Source organism: Thunnus albacares, chromosome 1 (genome assembly GCF_914725855.1).
Source record: "Thunnus albacares chromosome 1, fThuAlb1.1, whole genome shotgun sequence".
Taxonomy (NCBI): domain Eukaryota; kingdom Metazoa; phylum Chordata; class Actinopteri; order Scombriformes; family Scombridae; genus Thunnus; species Thunnus albacares.
The window spans coordinates 18433205-18450816 of NC_058106.1; the positions used below are offsets into that span (position 1 = coordinate 18433205).

General features: G+C 40.1%; 1 protein-coding gene across 2 annotated transcripts in view; it reads left to right on the forward strand.

Annotated features, from left to right (window-relative positions):
- hipk3b (homeodomain interacting protein kinase 3b) overlaps positions 1-17612 on the forward strand; it is a 38962-nt gene that overhangs the window by 14843 nt on the left and 6507 nt on the right. For both annotated transcript variants that reach the window (XM_044347435.1, XM_044347443.1), the window contains exons 3-7: positions 9127-9250; positions 15125-15244; positions 15536-15622; positions 16168-16352; positions 16448-16607. In XM_044347435.1, the coding sequence (XP_044203370.1) occupies positions 9127-9250; positions 15125-15244; positions 15536-15622; positions 16168-16352; positions 16448-16607 (676 nt within the window). The remainder of the gene's footprint in view (positions 1-9126; positions 9251-15124; positions 15245-15535; positions 15623-16167; positions 16353-16447; positions 16608-17612) is intronic.

The following is a 17612-nucleotide window of genomic DNA, read 5'->3' on the forward strand; positions in this document are numbered from 1 at the left end:
TTGCTGACTTGAGAGAGGAATGCAGAATGACAATAGGGGCTTGTCTGGGTACAATTCATTTGCAGCAGTATTCATTTGAATTGTGTCAGGAATGGAGTAAAAGTTGTATGTCTACTGTTCCTCGCATGTTCATGGGCTAATACTGAATTACGTAATGTTATAACTGAACATTTTGGTTTGTTTTTGATGTGATTCTTGCGTCAAGACACAGTTCTTTTGATTAAAAAAACCCCTCATCAAAACTGTGCCTGCTTCATCAAAAAATGTGCATCTCTGTACTTTGTTCCCCCTCACAGACAGGAGTGTGCAAAGCATACTTTGAAGGAACAGCGTTGCTGAGGCTGAGAGTGAAGGGTTGCTTAAAATAGCTCATGGGACGCTGGCCAGTGTGCTTTGACTTCTATAGATGGTGAAGCACATAGGCAGCCAGAATGAAATAGGGACAGCTTGAAATACTAGAGAGCTCTCACTTCATTCATTCAAGGTCAACCAGCTCTAACGTCAGCTGTTTTGATTTTTCTATGTCCGTTTGTGTTTGTTTGGTTATGTATGCAGCTCTAAATATTCATTGGCCAGTAATCCATAGTGGCTGTTGGATACCTCAATTCAGTCAGTCACTCAAGCCATTATGTTTGACAGATGGACCAGCCACTTCCAAAATTTACAAGCATTTGGCCAGTGGCCCTTGGTAATCTGCCATCCTGGTTTGCACAGTCAGCTTAGTTGGAGGTCTCTGAGCTCAATTTTCTAGATGTGGTCATTTTTATACAGTTTATATCTTCAAATGAAATCTAAACCTTAATCTTAATTTCCTTTTATTAAGCATCTGGTTTAATGCTTGTCTTTTTGCAAATGTTCAAATCAGGTTTTTTCTTAGTGAGCATTAATAGGTATTTTCCTGTCGATTACCATACCAACAAGAAGAAATGCCATTCTCTGCCAGGACCTTGTCCTTAAAAAATCATGTTCATGTGTTTTCATTGAAAAACACATGAAGCATTGGTCTTATGCTTGGTCTGAGCCATCTAAGCATTTTTTTGTGCTTAGATGGCTTAGACCGGCTGAGACTGATGTGACCCTCACTGTCCACTGTACCTATTGTGATGTGAGCAAATCAAATCAAAGCGGCTTACTTCTATTTCGCGCTGTCTACACAATGTCTGTTTATGTTTTTGCCACAAGAAACTTCTGTGTTACACGTTGTTAGAGATGTGGCAACACATTCCCACCAAAAAGAAAACATGAAGATGAAGAGAAAGACGAAGAGAAAAGCCCTGAATTCCTGGCTAAAATACGAAGCTCAAAACCACAGTATGTCCTGCAGTGTTTGACACCAACAAAAGACAAACAAAGAAACAATTAATTTGTCATAGGCACAACAATAACGAAACTTGAAAACATCAAGGAAAGTGGAAATCTTGAAAAAGCTCAGAATAAAAGTTGTAAATCCAATGTTATCTATTCATTGTCTCTTTTAAGTGATGCTAAAGTGAGAGAGTTTTGCATACTAAAAAAAAAAAATTATTTTTAGTCAAATAATGCATGATGCAGTTTTATGGCTGGTAAAAATATTTTTGCCAGTAAATTTTCTCAGTTTAACTGCCTTTGGCAGATGAGCTAAAAAGTTAATTTTGAACCCTGCTTCGCAATGGAACAATTCAGCATAGATGGGATCCAAAGGTATACTCCAGATCGTCCACTGTGGACCAGTATATCTATGTAAACCATGAGCTGTGGTTCATTCTCCCGTCCACTCATGTACTAGTGGATTAACATTTCCCTGAAAAGTAGGTCTGGCATTTCTACAGAACGAGCAAGTAATCTCCCAGACAGTCTTAAAAAATGTTTTGTGTATGTGGGAACCTGTGAACACACAAGCGTTTCCCCTTTTTATGAACTGTTTCCATGTCTGGGTTAGTGGGTAATGAGTTTTTCTGGGTATTTACTATATATGGCCAAAGTAGCTTACATTTGTTTACTATCTGTCAGTTAGCAACCACCTAGACTATGCATTGAGGCTAGTTTTTATTAACATGATATTATCATTTGGCTCTCAGTCTACTTTGATGCTATGTCAAATTAGTATTTACTTCACTACTTGGATATGAAAAGGAAGTAACCCTCTTAAAGTTTACTAAAATATCTTATCAAACTTGTGCCCACATGCTGCAGGCTCATTTCTGATCAACTCAATCCAACTCTTTGTTTCTTATATACAAATATTAATTGCCAGTCGGTGTCACATGCCCAGCACCAAGATGCTCTGACAAAACTGGTTCATTTTTCCACCAACAAATGACTTTTTTGGTGTTATGGTCACATAACTTTTAATACAATATCATGTCGTTACTCGTGTGAATAACAACGGCTGCTGTATTTACCAGAGTAGTTAAGGAATATATTTTATGATCTGGCTTAAATGCTTGCAAACTTCAGATCTTTAAATCATAGCGGGCAGCTGCAGTTCAGAACATAGTGTGCTTTGTTACTACTATTTCATAGTACTTGCCTTTCTGGCGTGCCTGTCTGAGTTGGTAGCTTAACAAACAGTTTAAACATAATGACAGAGGAAATGAAAACTGCAGAAAGTGCTTTAAATTCAAAGATCAGCTTTGAATTCCAGAAAGTCTGTGGGCCTTTGTTGTTCTTTTCATAAATTAATGGCTTAGGGGTGAAATGTCCAAGGAGTACTCATGAGACGTCACCTTGAAAATGGCATCCTTCATGACTAAGGCCATGCATCTGGCAACTACAAGCAAAGGCCTTGTTATGAAGGCCAGAGACTTGTTTGGTTTACAGTGTATTCTGGTAAATATAAGGGTCAACAGAGATTTTGCTTGCCTAATAAGCTGCTTAGTTGTTAGAGTAGCTGTATGTAGCTTTGTTCTTGTATCGTCAGCAAAATATATTCCCTTTCATAAAATTACTTTAACCTGATACCTTTAAATCATTTATGACATCTGTCTGGGAATTTCCCTATAGGTATACAAGTATTGTATTTGTTTTTTTTATTTCTAAAACCACCCCATGTGTGTTATAATTACCCTCAGGCAAGGGTTGTTGTTATGTTGTACAGATGCAGTGATTGTAGCTGAATTCAAAATATTTTGAAACAGAAAAAAGCTGTAGAGATTAAGCCCAGTCCACCTGATCTAGGGGAAAAAAGCTTTCTTTAAAACTGGCTCCATGTCAGCTCAGTGAATGGATTACATCTGTAAAACGTGTCTAAAGCCTTGTATCCTTAATCTAAGGTCTAGGGTCAGGGTGCAAGTGCTACCTCTGCCTTGGCTACACTGCCTCTGTGTTCCACTGAATAATGCAGAATGCTCTGAGAGTTTGTGGAATTACTGTTCCTGGAAGAGATGCACAGTAAGGCTCCATTCTTCCATCATGGAGTCACCATGTTGTCAGTTTGCCTTTGTGGCTGAGCTTATGCCAACTGCAGTGTAGCCAAAATGAGTTTATTTAACAGAACAAGCTTACTGAAAGGCCTGTGTAAGCATGCAATGACAATGACCCCTCTTCCCTATGTGTAGCCACCCTTATTTGCTGTTCTCTGGTTGGGTGCCACTTTGCACTTCGTCCCTCCCTGTGAGGACAGAGCAGGGAGGATCAGAGAACTATTTCTGGAGTGTGAGATAATGGCCATGAATAAGAAATACAGATGGAGATAATTTCTCTGCTCTGCCGTGGCTTGCAAAGAATAAGACTCATGTGTCTGCACAGGTTTTTATTTTCAGTAAGTGAGATAAAAATAAAACTGACGAAATAATGGTCGCAAGACCTACATATCCAAGGAACACTGACATTTTGGGAAAATATGCTTGTTTTCTGTCTTACCAACAGAGCTAAAGATCAATATCAATCCCATCTCTGTGCAGTACATAGTAAAGTTTAGAAATAGGTGTGGGGTGTATTTAGCTTAGCTTAGCATAAATACTGGAAGTAGTTTGCTTCCAGCTAGGGCTGGGCGATACTTGGAATTCATTTGATGAATTCAAATGTTTGCCTTTGCATGATGTAAAAGGTTTACATCCTGAAAATTGAGATATTACAATGTGCAAAAAAGGTTACTTTCAGTTAAAACTAAGGTAGATGGTAGCTGGTTACATAAGCTTCTTTTATGTCATGACAATCCAGTAAACTGTGACGATATACTACATGCATACCTACTGCAGCTTAAGGGACTGTTGTGACTCCAGGTTTTTCCTGACTCCAGGCGGCTGGGTGGCTCTGGCTATCTCATAGTGAATTTAAAAGTTGCATCTACAAGACATCTTGGTTTGTGTTGTTGATGCATTGTCTGGATTTGAGAGGTGAAGCCACAGGAGTCGACGGAACAGTGTGCATCTTATTTACATATTTTAATTAAATGTTAGCCAATAGAGCCATTAGTCTTTTCCTCAAAAGCAACTGGGGACACTGTAGAACTCAGCAGAAGCATTTAACTTCAAAAAATAGTAAATATTCACAATGGAACTTTAAATAACAAAAGACATAAAAAATACAACCTAAATCAAGGAACTGTGTTTGAATGTTTGGCCATGCCCTATAACCTTTCAAAAGACATCAGCATGGTAGATGTTCACAGGAAGGAGTCAATTTCTTCCGAACCTCTAGGTGAACCATTTAGCGCACATGTGCCCTGTATGTTTTGGAATCCAACCACGCATCATGTTTGTGTTGGTTCTACTAACATAACATTGCCTCGTGCCTCAGCCTCTTTGTGAAAGAGAGACGGACAAACATAGAGGGAGGAAAAGAAGAGGTGGATGGAAGAATGGAGGCAGCTGTTTGAGATGAAGAAGCATGCTGTTGAACTTAGTGACCAGGGAAAGACTTGTTTTCATTGGTCAAAGCCTATCCACAAAAGAGCTATAAAAAGGGCAATCAAATTTTACCGTTGATCAGCCTGTTTGGGTTTTATTTTGTGATTGTTGCTGAATAACATACCTGCAGTGTGGGCGAGTTATACTTGGCACAGTGGTGAGCTCGTGCTGGGCCTGCTGTTACTGCTGTACTCAGCATTGTGCATCGGGGTTTGTTAGTGATGTTTTCCATTAAAGACAATACAGCAGCCTATGCAGAGTTTATTATTCTCAATTAAGCCTTGTTCTGTAGAGCCCTCACCAAAACCAAAACTTACATGTTGCGTTGTGTCTGCCTAAATCCATGAAAAAAAATCATTAAAACCATGTTGATTGACTTGACTATATCCAACCTAATGAGCTTGTCTAAAATTCCATGATATACAGTGATAAAGAAGACAGCCGTGAATTGGGGAATGTTTTGAAAAGAAGGTCTGACAACACTGCTAGCAGGTGCAGAAACTCTTTGAAGATCTTTCTTCCCCTCTGCTGCTTCTGAAGGTGTCTCTCACCGCTAACACATGAGGGTGGAAACCTTTGAACACTGTGATACTGTAGACAACTCATATATCACTCATACTCGTTCATTTTCAACCTTTGAGCAGCACAATAGTATCAGTCAGCTGCCCTGATATGACTCTTTGGTCTTGTTACTGAGGAAAAACATGTTCAGTATATGTTCAAAGATATGGTATATAGTTGATTGCTGCACTGTAAAAGATTGGAAGCAGATTGACTGTATTAAATAGATGGTTAAAGTATACAGATGTTATGTATGTATGTTTGTTTATATCTTAAATATCATGAATGTCAGGGAAAAGTCCATAATAAACCTGATAATTGGCATGTATAGGTTCAATTTCAAAGTAAGCTAACATGTTGAAAAATGAATACATTGAATTAAAATGCAATTTACAGTAATTTTTAAAATCATTTTTATTAGTATTTTCAAACAATCATACATGTACCAGATGTAATTACTTTTGATACATATGGTGGTATTCAGTATCTTATGTGTTTAGCATTTTCACAAAACGTCAGTTGATTTTGGATGAATCACTGCCTGTTTAGGTGCAGCTGAGCGGCATCAGGCAAGTGTATATGATGTGTGCAGTTTTAGTCTGTTTGTTTAACTTTTCTACCAATATTTCATGATACAATTTGTCTAAAAGTATATAGTACCAGTCAAAAATTTGGACACGCCTTCCTATAAGGTGTGTCCAAACTTTTGACTGGTGCTGTATGTGTGCAGGTACTGACAAGGTGCTTTGTGGTATTGTTTTTTTTCTGTCTACTTATTCCTGTTAAGTGCTGACCGCACTCAAAGCTGGAACCTTTTCTCAACATGCACTGGGCAAAAAGCAGTGAACCAGCCCATCACATTGTTGATCTTTTTTCATGTACCTGTCCGTTTCCTTTGGGACTCTGACACGTGGCACAGAGCAGTCACGGGGCTTCTGCTCCTCTAGCATTTAGTGGCCCCTCAGCTTGAACGTCATATCCTCGGGATGGAAAATAGATTTGGTTTCACAGGAGGGCGGTGAGGCTTGAGTTGCGTTGATTAGGACAGAGCTGTGCAACCATGGCAACATCCACTCATCACCCCCAAACCAAAGGAGAGAGACCTGCTGTTTTCTGTTTGGCTCTCTTTTCACTCTGTGATTTTTTTTTTTTACATGTTGCATTGCTATTTTGCATTAAGCAGGGAAAGGTAAGAACAAAAACATATAAAGAAAACAACACTGTTCAGCTGTCTTCTGTGCACCCAGAAGCACTTTACATCATCTTTGGTGGATTCTGACAAAACAATAAAAAGAAAAGAGGAAGAGCTAGCTATACATAAAATCACTCCTGGATGTTCTGTCTCAATCTGTCTTGGTTATATTTCTGAAAAATAGAACTGTTTCAGGTTTTGATTTCTGTGACTACCTAAGCCACCTGCTTTTATGGGCGTCATTATTTTGCTTGATGTATTTCTTTCAGGCTGTATGATTTTTAGAAACATGTTGAGGATGTTTCATGTGCTGTAAAAGATGAAATGGTACACCCCTCAGTCAGCCCCCATCATACTGACATATTGTATATCACATGGATATGAATACTGTAACCCTGAGAAGGCCATTTAATACTGGATTCTTTTGTGCCATAGTCCCTAGTTAGGAGGCTCATTTTGACTTTAAGAAATAAGGAGGGACTATTTAGGCCTGTATAGAAGCTCTTAAATTGAATGAGCAGACAGGGTGTCGTACTCAAAAGTTGAAAAGGACACGTAGCTATTGTTGGCCCTGTGGATTGGTTGTTGCCAGGGGGGGCCTGGCAAGACAGTTTTCGGTTACAAGGCAGCCTCTAACTACTCAACCAACCAAATGATGCCTTGTATTGCTGCTCACATTATACTGATCAGCCTTACTGTGGATTCTTATATTAGCTGTGTGTCCCAATGAATGCTTAGGGTGTGTTGATATGTGGATTCCCTCTCCTCACTGCTCCAGGGAAAACCTGTTCCTTATAAATAGGACATGCCTGTGAGACTGAAATGGTTGGCATATCTGCATGGTTGATTTTCTGCTGCTATGTTGCCTACTGTACCAGCTGCTGTGTGCATTTGTTTTGACCATGTGATAAAATTGTCTAAAACTTATTTTAGCAGGACTTACGTTTGCTGTTGCTATCCGCATATAGTTTCTGTCCCACACCATTCAATGTTATGTGGCTCCTAAGATGTCACAGAGTAGTTATTTGTTCTGTAGATACATTCAGTATGAAAAGTGAAGGATTGCCTTAGTTGGTATGACAAGCTTCCTTAACCAATAAGCTTAGGATGTCACTTCTCTTGAAATCCCACCCCTGGTCTTTCTTTAGATTATTTCAGTCCTCTGCATTCTCTCATGTTGTTAAATAGTTTGTTGGGTGTGTATCTCGTGTATATGCTGAGCGGAAGTGAAATGATATCTCTTAGACACTTGGGTCCTCTCTGACTTCATTTTAGTGCTGAGTTATTCTGAGCATTGCTGTCATCAAGGAAGGCAATAAAGACATATTTACTATTGCAATAACTTTCACATTATCTCAATATATTTATATTGATACACAGTAATATCAACAATAATGTTTATTTATCCCTCAGGGCCAGTTGCTGTATAATATAAGTGATGTAAGGAATGGAAAAGTCTTAACATACATCACTCATCATTTTAGTCAATTCACAGGATGATTATTTTTCCAGCCTGATCTGATTATCATTCTCAAGACATTCATCTTCAAAGGCAGCGTCTTGACTTGTCTAATAGGTGTTTACTGTTAGTCTGTGTGCTAGATACTCATTTTGTCTTATTTTAGTGAGCTTTGAGGCCACTTGTATCAGAGAAAAGAGCTCAGGCTGCTTCATGCTATCAGTGCACTGTCACAGTTTATAGGCTTTGTGGTGTGTCCTAAACACTGAGTTCTTGACAGTTGTCAGCGTGTCTTACCTATATTGGTGCTGACAGGCCTGCGTCACCACCAGCCACTCCTGTGACGTGGTATTATAGTGCTACCATGGAGTTAGATGCAGCAACACTGAGACAGCACGTACATGGAGAAGTAGTGACTGTGCTGCTTATTTTCTATGAGCCTAGAGGAGATACAACAGCCTGTCAAAGCTCTGATCCCAGCCTGGCTGACCTGCTAACCCACTGGCTCAGCCTGCTGACGCTCGGCTACTCTAGTGCACGAACAACACCGGCTTGCAAGTCACTTGGCACTGTTACACATGTACCATGCAAACCCGCCTGACTGGCCAGCATCAGGAATTCCATGACATTGCTAATTATGTGCATTCATTTCCTACAGACAGCACTTGCCTAAAAAGCAAAAAAGCAGCAGTGAAATTGAGAAAAAATCGTTATAAATTGCAGTTGGTGCATGAATTGACTGTATAGCTTCTAATAATATGTATAAATATCAATGTTGCAGTTAAATCTGAACAATTTGAGCCCTGCAACACAAGAAACTATTTTTTTTCTAAAGTTGAGCAGGTTAGGAGTAGTAGCAGTACTAATCTATTTTCCAAAGAAATTAGTGTTTAGTGGATGATTTATGACACTGTAGTGTTTGTTTGTGCAGTCTGTTTCCTTTCGTAAAGATGGCATAAAAAATATTTATTTGACCATTATTGTATGAGATGTTCTTTCTAAGTATATCATTGTTTGATATTTTCCAAGTAAATGTTGTTAATGTAAACTAACAGATGTGTTGTTTTTTTTTATATCTTCTACAGGGCTCCAGAGATTATTTTGGGATTGCCGTTTTGTGAAGCCATAGACATGTGGTCACTAGGCTGTGTGATAGCTGAACTTTTTCTGGGCTGGCCACTTTACCCTGGGGCCCTGGAGTACGACCAGGTAAACAACCAGCTTCTCACCACCCACTCTTTAGCTGCTGTTGGTTCTCTACTTACAGTTTCGGGGGGAGTTTCCTCCTCTCCATCTCTCCTATGTTCCTCCTTTCACGTTTTCATGCAACTCATTCCACCATCTCCTCTTACTTCTACTTTCAGTTTCTATGACTCAGTTTTCTTCTGGTGCTCATTTCGGTGGCCTTCCTTCAATTTAAGTTACACTACCTATATGTCTGTCTGGGCAGCGTTACACCCTCTGTTTCCACCCAACCATTTATTTCCTGATCTCTACTTGGACCCTCATTTCTTCTTTCTTTTCTCCTTCTTTTTTCATTGTACAGCAAACTCCTTCCAATCAAGACAGCCCACAGAGTAGTGGGATCAGGGTGTTTTGTTTTTGAGTTTGCATTCAATCTAGCTTTCTATTACAGGCTTACCTTCAGGTTAATGACTCAGACATGGCTCCTGCTGTTGACATCTGTTGGATATGTGATCCATGGCTACTTAAGTCTAAATCTCCCAAAAGATGTGTTGCAAAGAGTCAACTGGGAAGAGAACTGGGCTCAAGAAGCTCAAAAAGGCAGACAGGAACATTCAGCTGCAGAGTCTAAGACATATGGCTTGAAGCTAGGGCAAGAATGCAACATGGTCACAGTGTGTACAGTTGGAAAAATCTGTTATTTTAATCTGTGTGAGATCTAGGCCTAATGCCGTCTTAAGGGTACTGAAGGGATTTTCTGTAAGAGGAAGGCCTAGATAGGAGGGAGAGGAAACTTTTTGAGGTTTAGGGGAAGAAAAAAAGTTCTGCGTGATCAAATGCAGGAAGAAAGGATGGTGATTGATTGTGTGAGTGAAGAAAGAGACAGAAGGCTCAACCGACTTACAGTAACAAATTGGTGTACAAAGTTGGTTCCTTGGTGACGTGCCTGCCATGAGGATTGTATCAGCTGGTGTCTGTGAGAGTGAGCAGAAAAGCATATTCTTGTGATTCATGGCTTATCTGTAAGGAGCTGTTGGATGCCTGCCCCTCCCAGTGGACCCCTGACAGTGTCTTCCTGAGACTAGACTGATCTGGGCTTATGTTGAGCGGCTTTCCCTGCCCCGGAGCTCTATCTACTCAAGCCTGCCAACAGAGTCTCATTCAGATCAGATCTTGCACTGTCCCATGCAGCACCCTACATTACAACACTCAGCCCTTCTGCACACTGCACTCATACCAAAGTATTTTTATGGCCCAGCATCATTTTTCACTCTCCCCAGGACCAAGACAGGAGAGATCACTCAACACCTCCGAAAGAGATTTGACTTGAACGCAGCAGCTCTAGTCTAAATATGATGAATGTCTTTTTGCAGGAGCCAGTCAGCATGTCCCAAAGCTGCTTTAGAGATATCTGGGGGGCGTCTCCTCAATTTAGTAAGGGGGCTGCTTAGAGCTGATGAGAAGGATCAGATGGGCTGATGAGGGTGGATAGGATAAAGTTGGCATAGATAAGATGAGAGAGAATGAAATAAGTAGCAAGATAACAGGTGAGAAGGAACCTGTGGAATGTATTTATCAGATAGAGATCAAAACCTACTGTGTGTAAATGAGGCTTAAATTGAATTCAAATACAGTGTAGACACTGTGGCGGTGGTTTGTGGCAGAGGGTGTGATTAATTCCTGGATAGAAAGAAAAGAATTCATTGTTTTAGATTTCAGCTTGTTGGATCTTGCATTTCTCTTGTTGCTGTCTATTATTGTCTGCTGATCAAAATACCTTCAGTGAATGTTAAGCTCTGGATGTTCTCTGGGATGTCTGAACTTAACCACCCTGGCCCGTTTTAGCAGAATGGTTACGTAGTTAGTGGGAAGTACATCCTGGTGGATCCCTGGTCTAGTCTCCACGCCTTTCGAGAAATAAGCTCCTTTCATAAGACAATCACCTCTTTATGTAAATAAATGGCAATTCAACATGTATTCTCACCACAGTAATAATCAGATCAGCTGTTCCCCTCCTTATCTTTACTTTATTTTAAATTTGAATGAATGTCCAGCAAAATAGATATAATTTGCATATAAGCAAAAAGGAATGAAAAGGAATGAACTTAACATCCTAATAGAATTATTGTCCTGTGTCTTACATAATAAAATCGGCAGCAAATTCTCTACCTAATAAATGATGAAATTGATAAGAACGTTTAATTGGAGATTGACCAGAAGAGACAGTGAGAGGATCCCCCTCACTAACAATGGCCATTAATTAAGACTTAAATGGCAAAGTAAAAATCCATCATTGATGCAGACCGTGAGAGGACAGAAAAGTCTTCTTTCTTGATATGTTTGAACTTTCTTACTCACTGCTGTTTCCCAGCAGTGGAACCACTTCCTTTCAGCACCAAATATCACATGACCAAAAATACTATAAACACTGATTCTGTGCGTGTTTTGATGGGAGCTGTTCTGTGACTGATGTGGGCCATGACCCCAGCCCCACATAGGAAAGCCAAGCCTGCCCACTGGTATGTAAGGTTCTCCATTTGGTCATGAAATTTCCCAATAGAGGGGAAAACCAGTCCGTGCATGGACACAGTACTGATGAGAAAACCTTCATGAGTATTATGTAGTATTCTTGTACTTTTCTCTCTCTCGTTATTCTCATAACGAGATGAAGCATGCACACTTAAAATGTCATCATCATTTTTTAAAGCCTTTCAGAGAAATGGCATCAAGATCACAAACTCAGAATCAAATTTTTAGGCATTTTTATGCTCACGTGCCTATAAAACATATTTATAAGCTTGTAAATTTGTATCGCCTGAAATAGATGGCCAACAGACTTTATGTCAGTAAACAGCTAGGCAGCTGACTGCTGGTGTGAGATGTCATCCAGGGGCCACAGGGTGATCTGGCTGGGCTCACTGAGCCGCTACTACCCCCTTCTTCTCCCTTTTCTTCTTATCTTTCTGCATGGGGTCTTGTTCCATCCCACACAGCATATTGTATTTATAACTCTGACTCCTCCTCCTCCTGCCCTCTTGCTCTCCCCTCTCCTTACCTCATCCCCAGTCACACCACCTTTTATTTCACTAGTACAGCAGGAGGCTGCTCACCCCTTTGATGTGACAAATCTCACGATTCAGCCAGCGTCTCATTATGAGTGGCTATGATTACCTAAGGCGCTGAGGTCTTGGGAATTAATCCATTCCCTATATTTTTATCTTGTTGATTTTCTTTTTTTATACCCCTTATTCCCTCCATTTGTTGTTTTCTCAGGCACTGTCTTAGTGGTGCAACCACAGAAGTCTCTGTATATAATTGCAGAGACCAAAGTAGTACTGGCCTGGCTTTTTCCCCTTTTGGCCTAGCTGGCAGCCTGGAGGAGCAATAAGAATAAGAGGATGTAGGCAGCGTCAGTGGCAGCAAAAAGGATTGGGGTTAGTGGAAGTTAGTAGCGTCAAGGTTCTAGAGGGAATTTCCTTCCCTACAAGCTGGTACAGAATGTACCCCAATGTCACAAATGTGGAAGGGAATCTTTGTACACTGGGTATGTAGGAGGGTGTGGGGACGTTATTCTGCGCTGAGATGCACTTTTCTTTGTTACAGTGAGGAATGGCATTGAAAAGCATATTTTATTGTTATCTGGACTGTCATAAAGTAAAGGCTGCCTGTGCTTCCTATCTGCTCTGCAGCAGGCCCGGGCTCGCTAGATAGTTGTTTTGTGAAGCAGTAGCTTTGCACCAGTGATCTCACTGGGTTGTGAGATCTCTGCAGAGGCACGCCTTCCAGGAAAAATAAGGGTTTTCCCGTCACAAGAATTTTCCCACCCACACACTGGCTGTGTTGTCTTTTTGTGTCTGAAGCTGTTTACATGATGTTGCTGAACTGCAGCAAAGCTACATTATAGACATGAAAGGAGGGAAATTTAGTCAGTGTACTTTTTAGAAAGTTCATTGGAATTGACAGTGTCACTAATGTCTGGCTGCATTATGAATGTCACCATGGCATGAGTGAGAAAAATGAAAGAGAGATTGTGGTTGACATAAATCAGCATTTATTGGACTGACGGACTGAGACATTCCAAAACGGAGAAATGAACAGTGAAACTGTTGTGTTAGATATTAGTGTTCCTCAAGACAAGCAAGAGAATCTCCACCATCGCACGCAAACACATATAAGCTAACGCTCAAGCATCACAGTGGCCAGAGAGAGCAACATGATCAACACATTAAAACTTCCAACTAAAACATTCACAGTGTCTGTAATGTACTATTCTGATGTGAAGCTCTTCATGTAGCTGGTGTAAAGGTGTGGCCTTACAGCCATTTAGATTCCTTTAATCTATAATGTTAGTCTAGTGATTTGAAACAAAGGTGCTTTGGGATGCAATACTTTTACGCTACATTTGAAAATGTGCGTCTTCATGATCCTCACCTCTAGTTGTGGGTGATACGGCCTTGATTCAACTATAATTGTAATAATGTAATTTCAGCAGGTGTGGTCAGACTGGTACAGCCAGCTCCTATATTCAGTCTATGATTAATGGCATATTCACAGAATGGTTTAGAGAGGCAGACAAAAGCACAGGTGTGGCTCTGTGCTCTCCTTTAAAATAACTCTGGTCAGGAGTCATTAATGAAAATGGACCTGCTGTAGTGACATTAGTCAGCTCAATACTCAAGTTAAAACTAGCTTCAACTCAGTGCAGACCGTATTGGGTAAAACATGTGTCCAGCTGGAGGTTACTAAACTAACTCCAGCCTGTTGTTCCACTGGCAGTGGTGACTCTTTGCTCCCACATCCCCTCCTGTCTGTGACTGACTGCACAGTTTATACTCTTCCTAACTTGGAAAAACTCTAAATCACCACACTGTGAACATACAATGTCAGGATCGATCAATCATTGTCACCTGAGCTGAGTCAGATCCTGACGCGACTTGTCTGGCATCTGTATGCAATAGATGACGGACTATGTTGGTCTTTTTCTCTGAAAGTTCATATTGTCAAACCACTTCCACACTACTGAAGTTGTTTAATTTTTGAAGCTTCTCCAGAGCAGAGCTAGTAGCAACATTACATTTGCTTTCAACCATGTGTGTTGCTGCTGTGCATAATCATGATGTGAACACGTCACAATACCATGAATATTGTGATGTAACATTTTTATCACATTAAGATTGATACCAGTATTATCATGAGAATATCATACGAATATCATATGACACACGCCTGCTTACCATTCTCCCAATGTGTTTCTCTTTGCTCTCTCTGTGCTTCTTAGCAGTGCTGAATCTCTAATGGTTGCTCTCCATAATACTTGGGTGCGACTGACGTCAGCCAGGCTTCTCACTGGTCTTCTCTCATAAACCTGTGTGTGACACACTCGCCCCACAGCATCTGACTGACAAGCATCATTACCCAGCAAAACATTTGGCATCGAGAGCGCAGAAACCTTGTTATCAGAGATTACATGCAAAGACCCTGACACCTTTCAGAGATCATGAACACAAGCCACACATCAGTACAGGAGTATTTGGGTTTAGCCATTTCTCAGGAATGTATCATCTTCAAGGTCTCTGCAGCCGTCCCCCACTATGAGCACAATCCACATGCAACAACTCTAACGCTAAGGGGCTTTATAGAGTGATGTCACTGTGATCAAGCTTGTAAATGATCATAAGCGCATAAAAGACTGTCAATAAAGTGCTGAGAGAATGTGTTGTTTATGGGGATGATGGAGAAATTAACCATAGCAGTGTAAAAACAGCATTCATTATTGAAGTGACATGTTCAGAATGAAGATACAATTGGTAATTTAATATAAAATGGTAATACTGAAGCCTAAGATTTTTGTCGTCTTCTGTTAATTTTTTTTTTCTCTTCCTCCCTCCTGTCCAACAGATTCGCTACATTTCTCAGACACAAGGTTTGCCAGGGGAACATTTGTTGAATGCAGGGACAAAGACAGCACGGTTCTTTTGTAGAGAGTCTGACTCACCTTACGCAGCATGGAGACTAAAGGTAAGGAGTATTTTTACACAACTCAAATAAATTGCAAATTGGCTTATATCCACTTATTTAAAACAACAAAAGTCTGTCTTGTTTTGCTTTACTAAAAACTAATGGTGAAAATCATAGGCCAGCTCTAACTCAATTAACAAATATATTTTTTTCCTGTAGGGTTAACCTTTTGCCAGATAAATTCTAATCTTCTAAAGTTCTAAGAAAAACTACTGCTGCTAGTCACATTGATACACATACTGTGTATCAGCATATACTACACAATCACTAAACCTTTTTCTCTCCTTGTAGTCAACAGATGAGCATGAGACAGAGACGGGGATGAAATCAAAGGAAGCAAGGAAGTACATCTTCAGCTGTTTGGATGACATAGTGCACGTATGTTCAGCTGTTCTGACTACAATGTTCTTAATAGGAAGTTCAACATCAAATGTTAAGAGGATGTAGGCTACTAGGTCATGACCAGAGGAAGTACGCACGTACTACACACCTACAGCTGCATGAACAGAATAGAGAATACATATCTTACTACTGAGAAAAAAGAGAGATTGCTTTTAATCTAGACTTCCTTTCAGTGAAACACTAAATGTAAATTAAGAAATGGTGGTTCAGCTCTCACTCGTCATTCTCTGTATAAACAGACCACAGGGGGAAACTCCCAGGCAACTATCAATGCTTGCTCATCTCTGTACTTGTTTAAGTCAAAGGAAATTCTTAGAAATTCATGTCGACTAGTAATTGTTTGTCATTCTTAGGAAATAGGTATCATGTATTAACAATCATTTGATGATGCAAACGGAAAGTGAAATGTAATGTAAGATTTCTGCTTTTTTTCTTTTAATGCTATATTATTGTTTTGATGTTGTTTTGAACAGTTATTTTGACATATTTTGTAGTTTCAATGGTAAATGTGTGCATCCCAGGTGAACTTGGTGATGAATCTGGAAGGTAGTGACTTGCTAGCGGAGAAGGCAGACCGTCGGGAGTTTGTTGGCCTGCTGAAGAAGATGTTATTGATTGATGCAGAGGAGAGGATTGCCCCTGCTGAAGCTCTCAGCCACCCCTTTGTGACAATGCAACACCTGCTTGACTTTCCCCACAGCAACCAGTGAGTCTGCTTCACCCGCTTCACGTCTGCAGACATGTTTTCAGTTTGAACTTCCTACATATCTTGACCTCTCCATGTCACTCTTTTGCCTGTAGTGTGAAGTCATGTTTCCACATCATGGATGTTTGCTGGACTCGTCCCAGTGCGTATGAGGCGGTCAACAGAAATAAAGGCCCTTTCGTCAGGCCTGTGACCACAACCGCTGCTGCTTCAGTCAACCACCCCTTTAGCAAGATAACTGGTGTCCACACGCAAGTAAGTGATTCAGGATGTGTTTACATGATGATCTGCTGCATGATCTTTTTTTTATTACACTTGTACACAATTATAATTACATCAGGAAATTAAAACATTTGAAAACAAAGGAACCAACCAATTAACAAGAAGACAGGTTTTCATATTAATCACATGATGCATTTTGTTGTCTTTTGAGCTGGAAGTGTAAAAAAATATCAGAATATCTTAGTGTCAGAATAATCACAGATGGTAAAGGTTATTGACATGCAACGTGTTGTTCTGTTCATCTGCTCCTTTGAAGACTGATCATGTTGACAATTTTCTTGCCTTTATTGCCTCCGTGTATGCCCATCTTATTGTGTCTCAGCTCTGCTGTCATGGCAACAAAATCATGTCATGTTGCTGAGGTCATGGCAACAGTGCAAATCAGTGTTGTTGCCGAGGAGAAAAAGGAGCTGACCCTTTTTTTGGCATTGGATCTTCATAATGCAAATTATCTCAAGGTGCTTTCAAAATCCACCATAATGAGTAATGTATTAAGAAACATGAAAATGCAAACCAATGTCACAGTACTTGTAACACAATGCAATTCTGACTATATATGTGTTTCATCAGTGCAGCTGTAAGACTGATATGAAGAAGCTCTCTCATTCCTATTCAGTTTTGAAATCTAATGAAAGTATATCAACCCTTGCACGAAAAAGTCAGCCATAATTTTTGTTTTTGTGGAGTAATACAGTTAAAAATCTTTTCTGTCCAGGAGAACTTTATAGGAAAATGTTGTGGCTTTTTAGCATTATCTCCTGAAAGGCTGCTTTGTGTTTACTATCATGGGTATGGGGACTGGACTACATGCAGAGGCTGCAGCAGAACAATATAGGCCTAGTTCTCGTTATTCAATAAATGTGATTATAGCTAGCATGAGAGCAGCATGAGTAGTGAAGCACAGGCACATGCTCGACTGTTCTTTGTTTATCCCTGGGGCTTGTCTCAAAGAGTAACTTCAACATTGTTAGAGGGCCT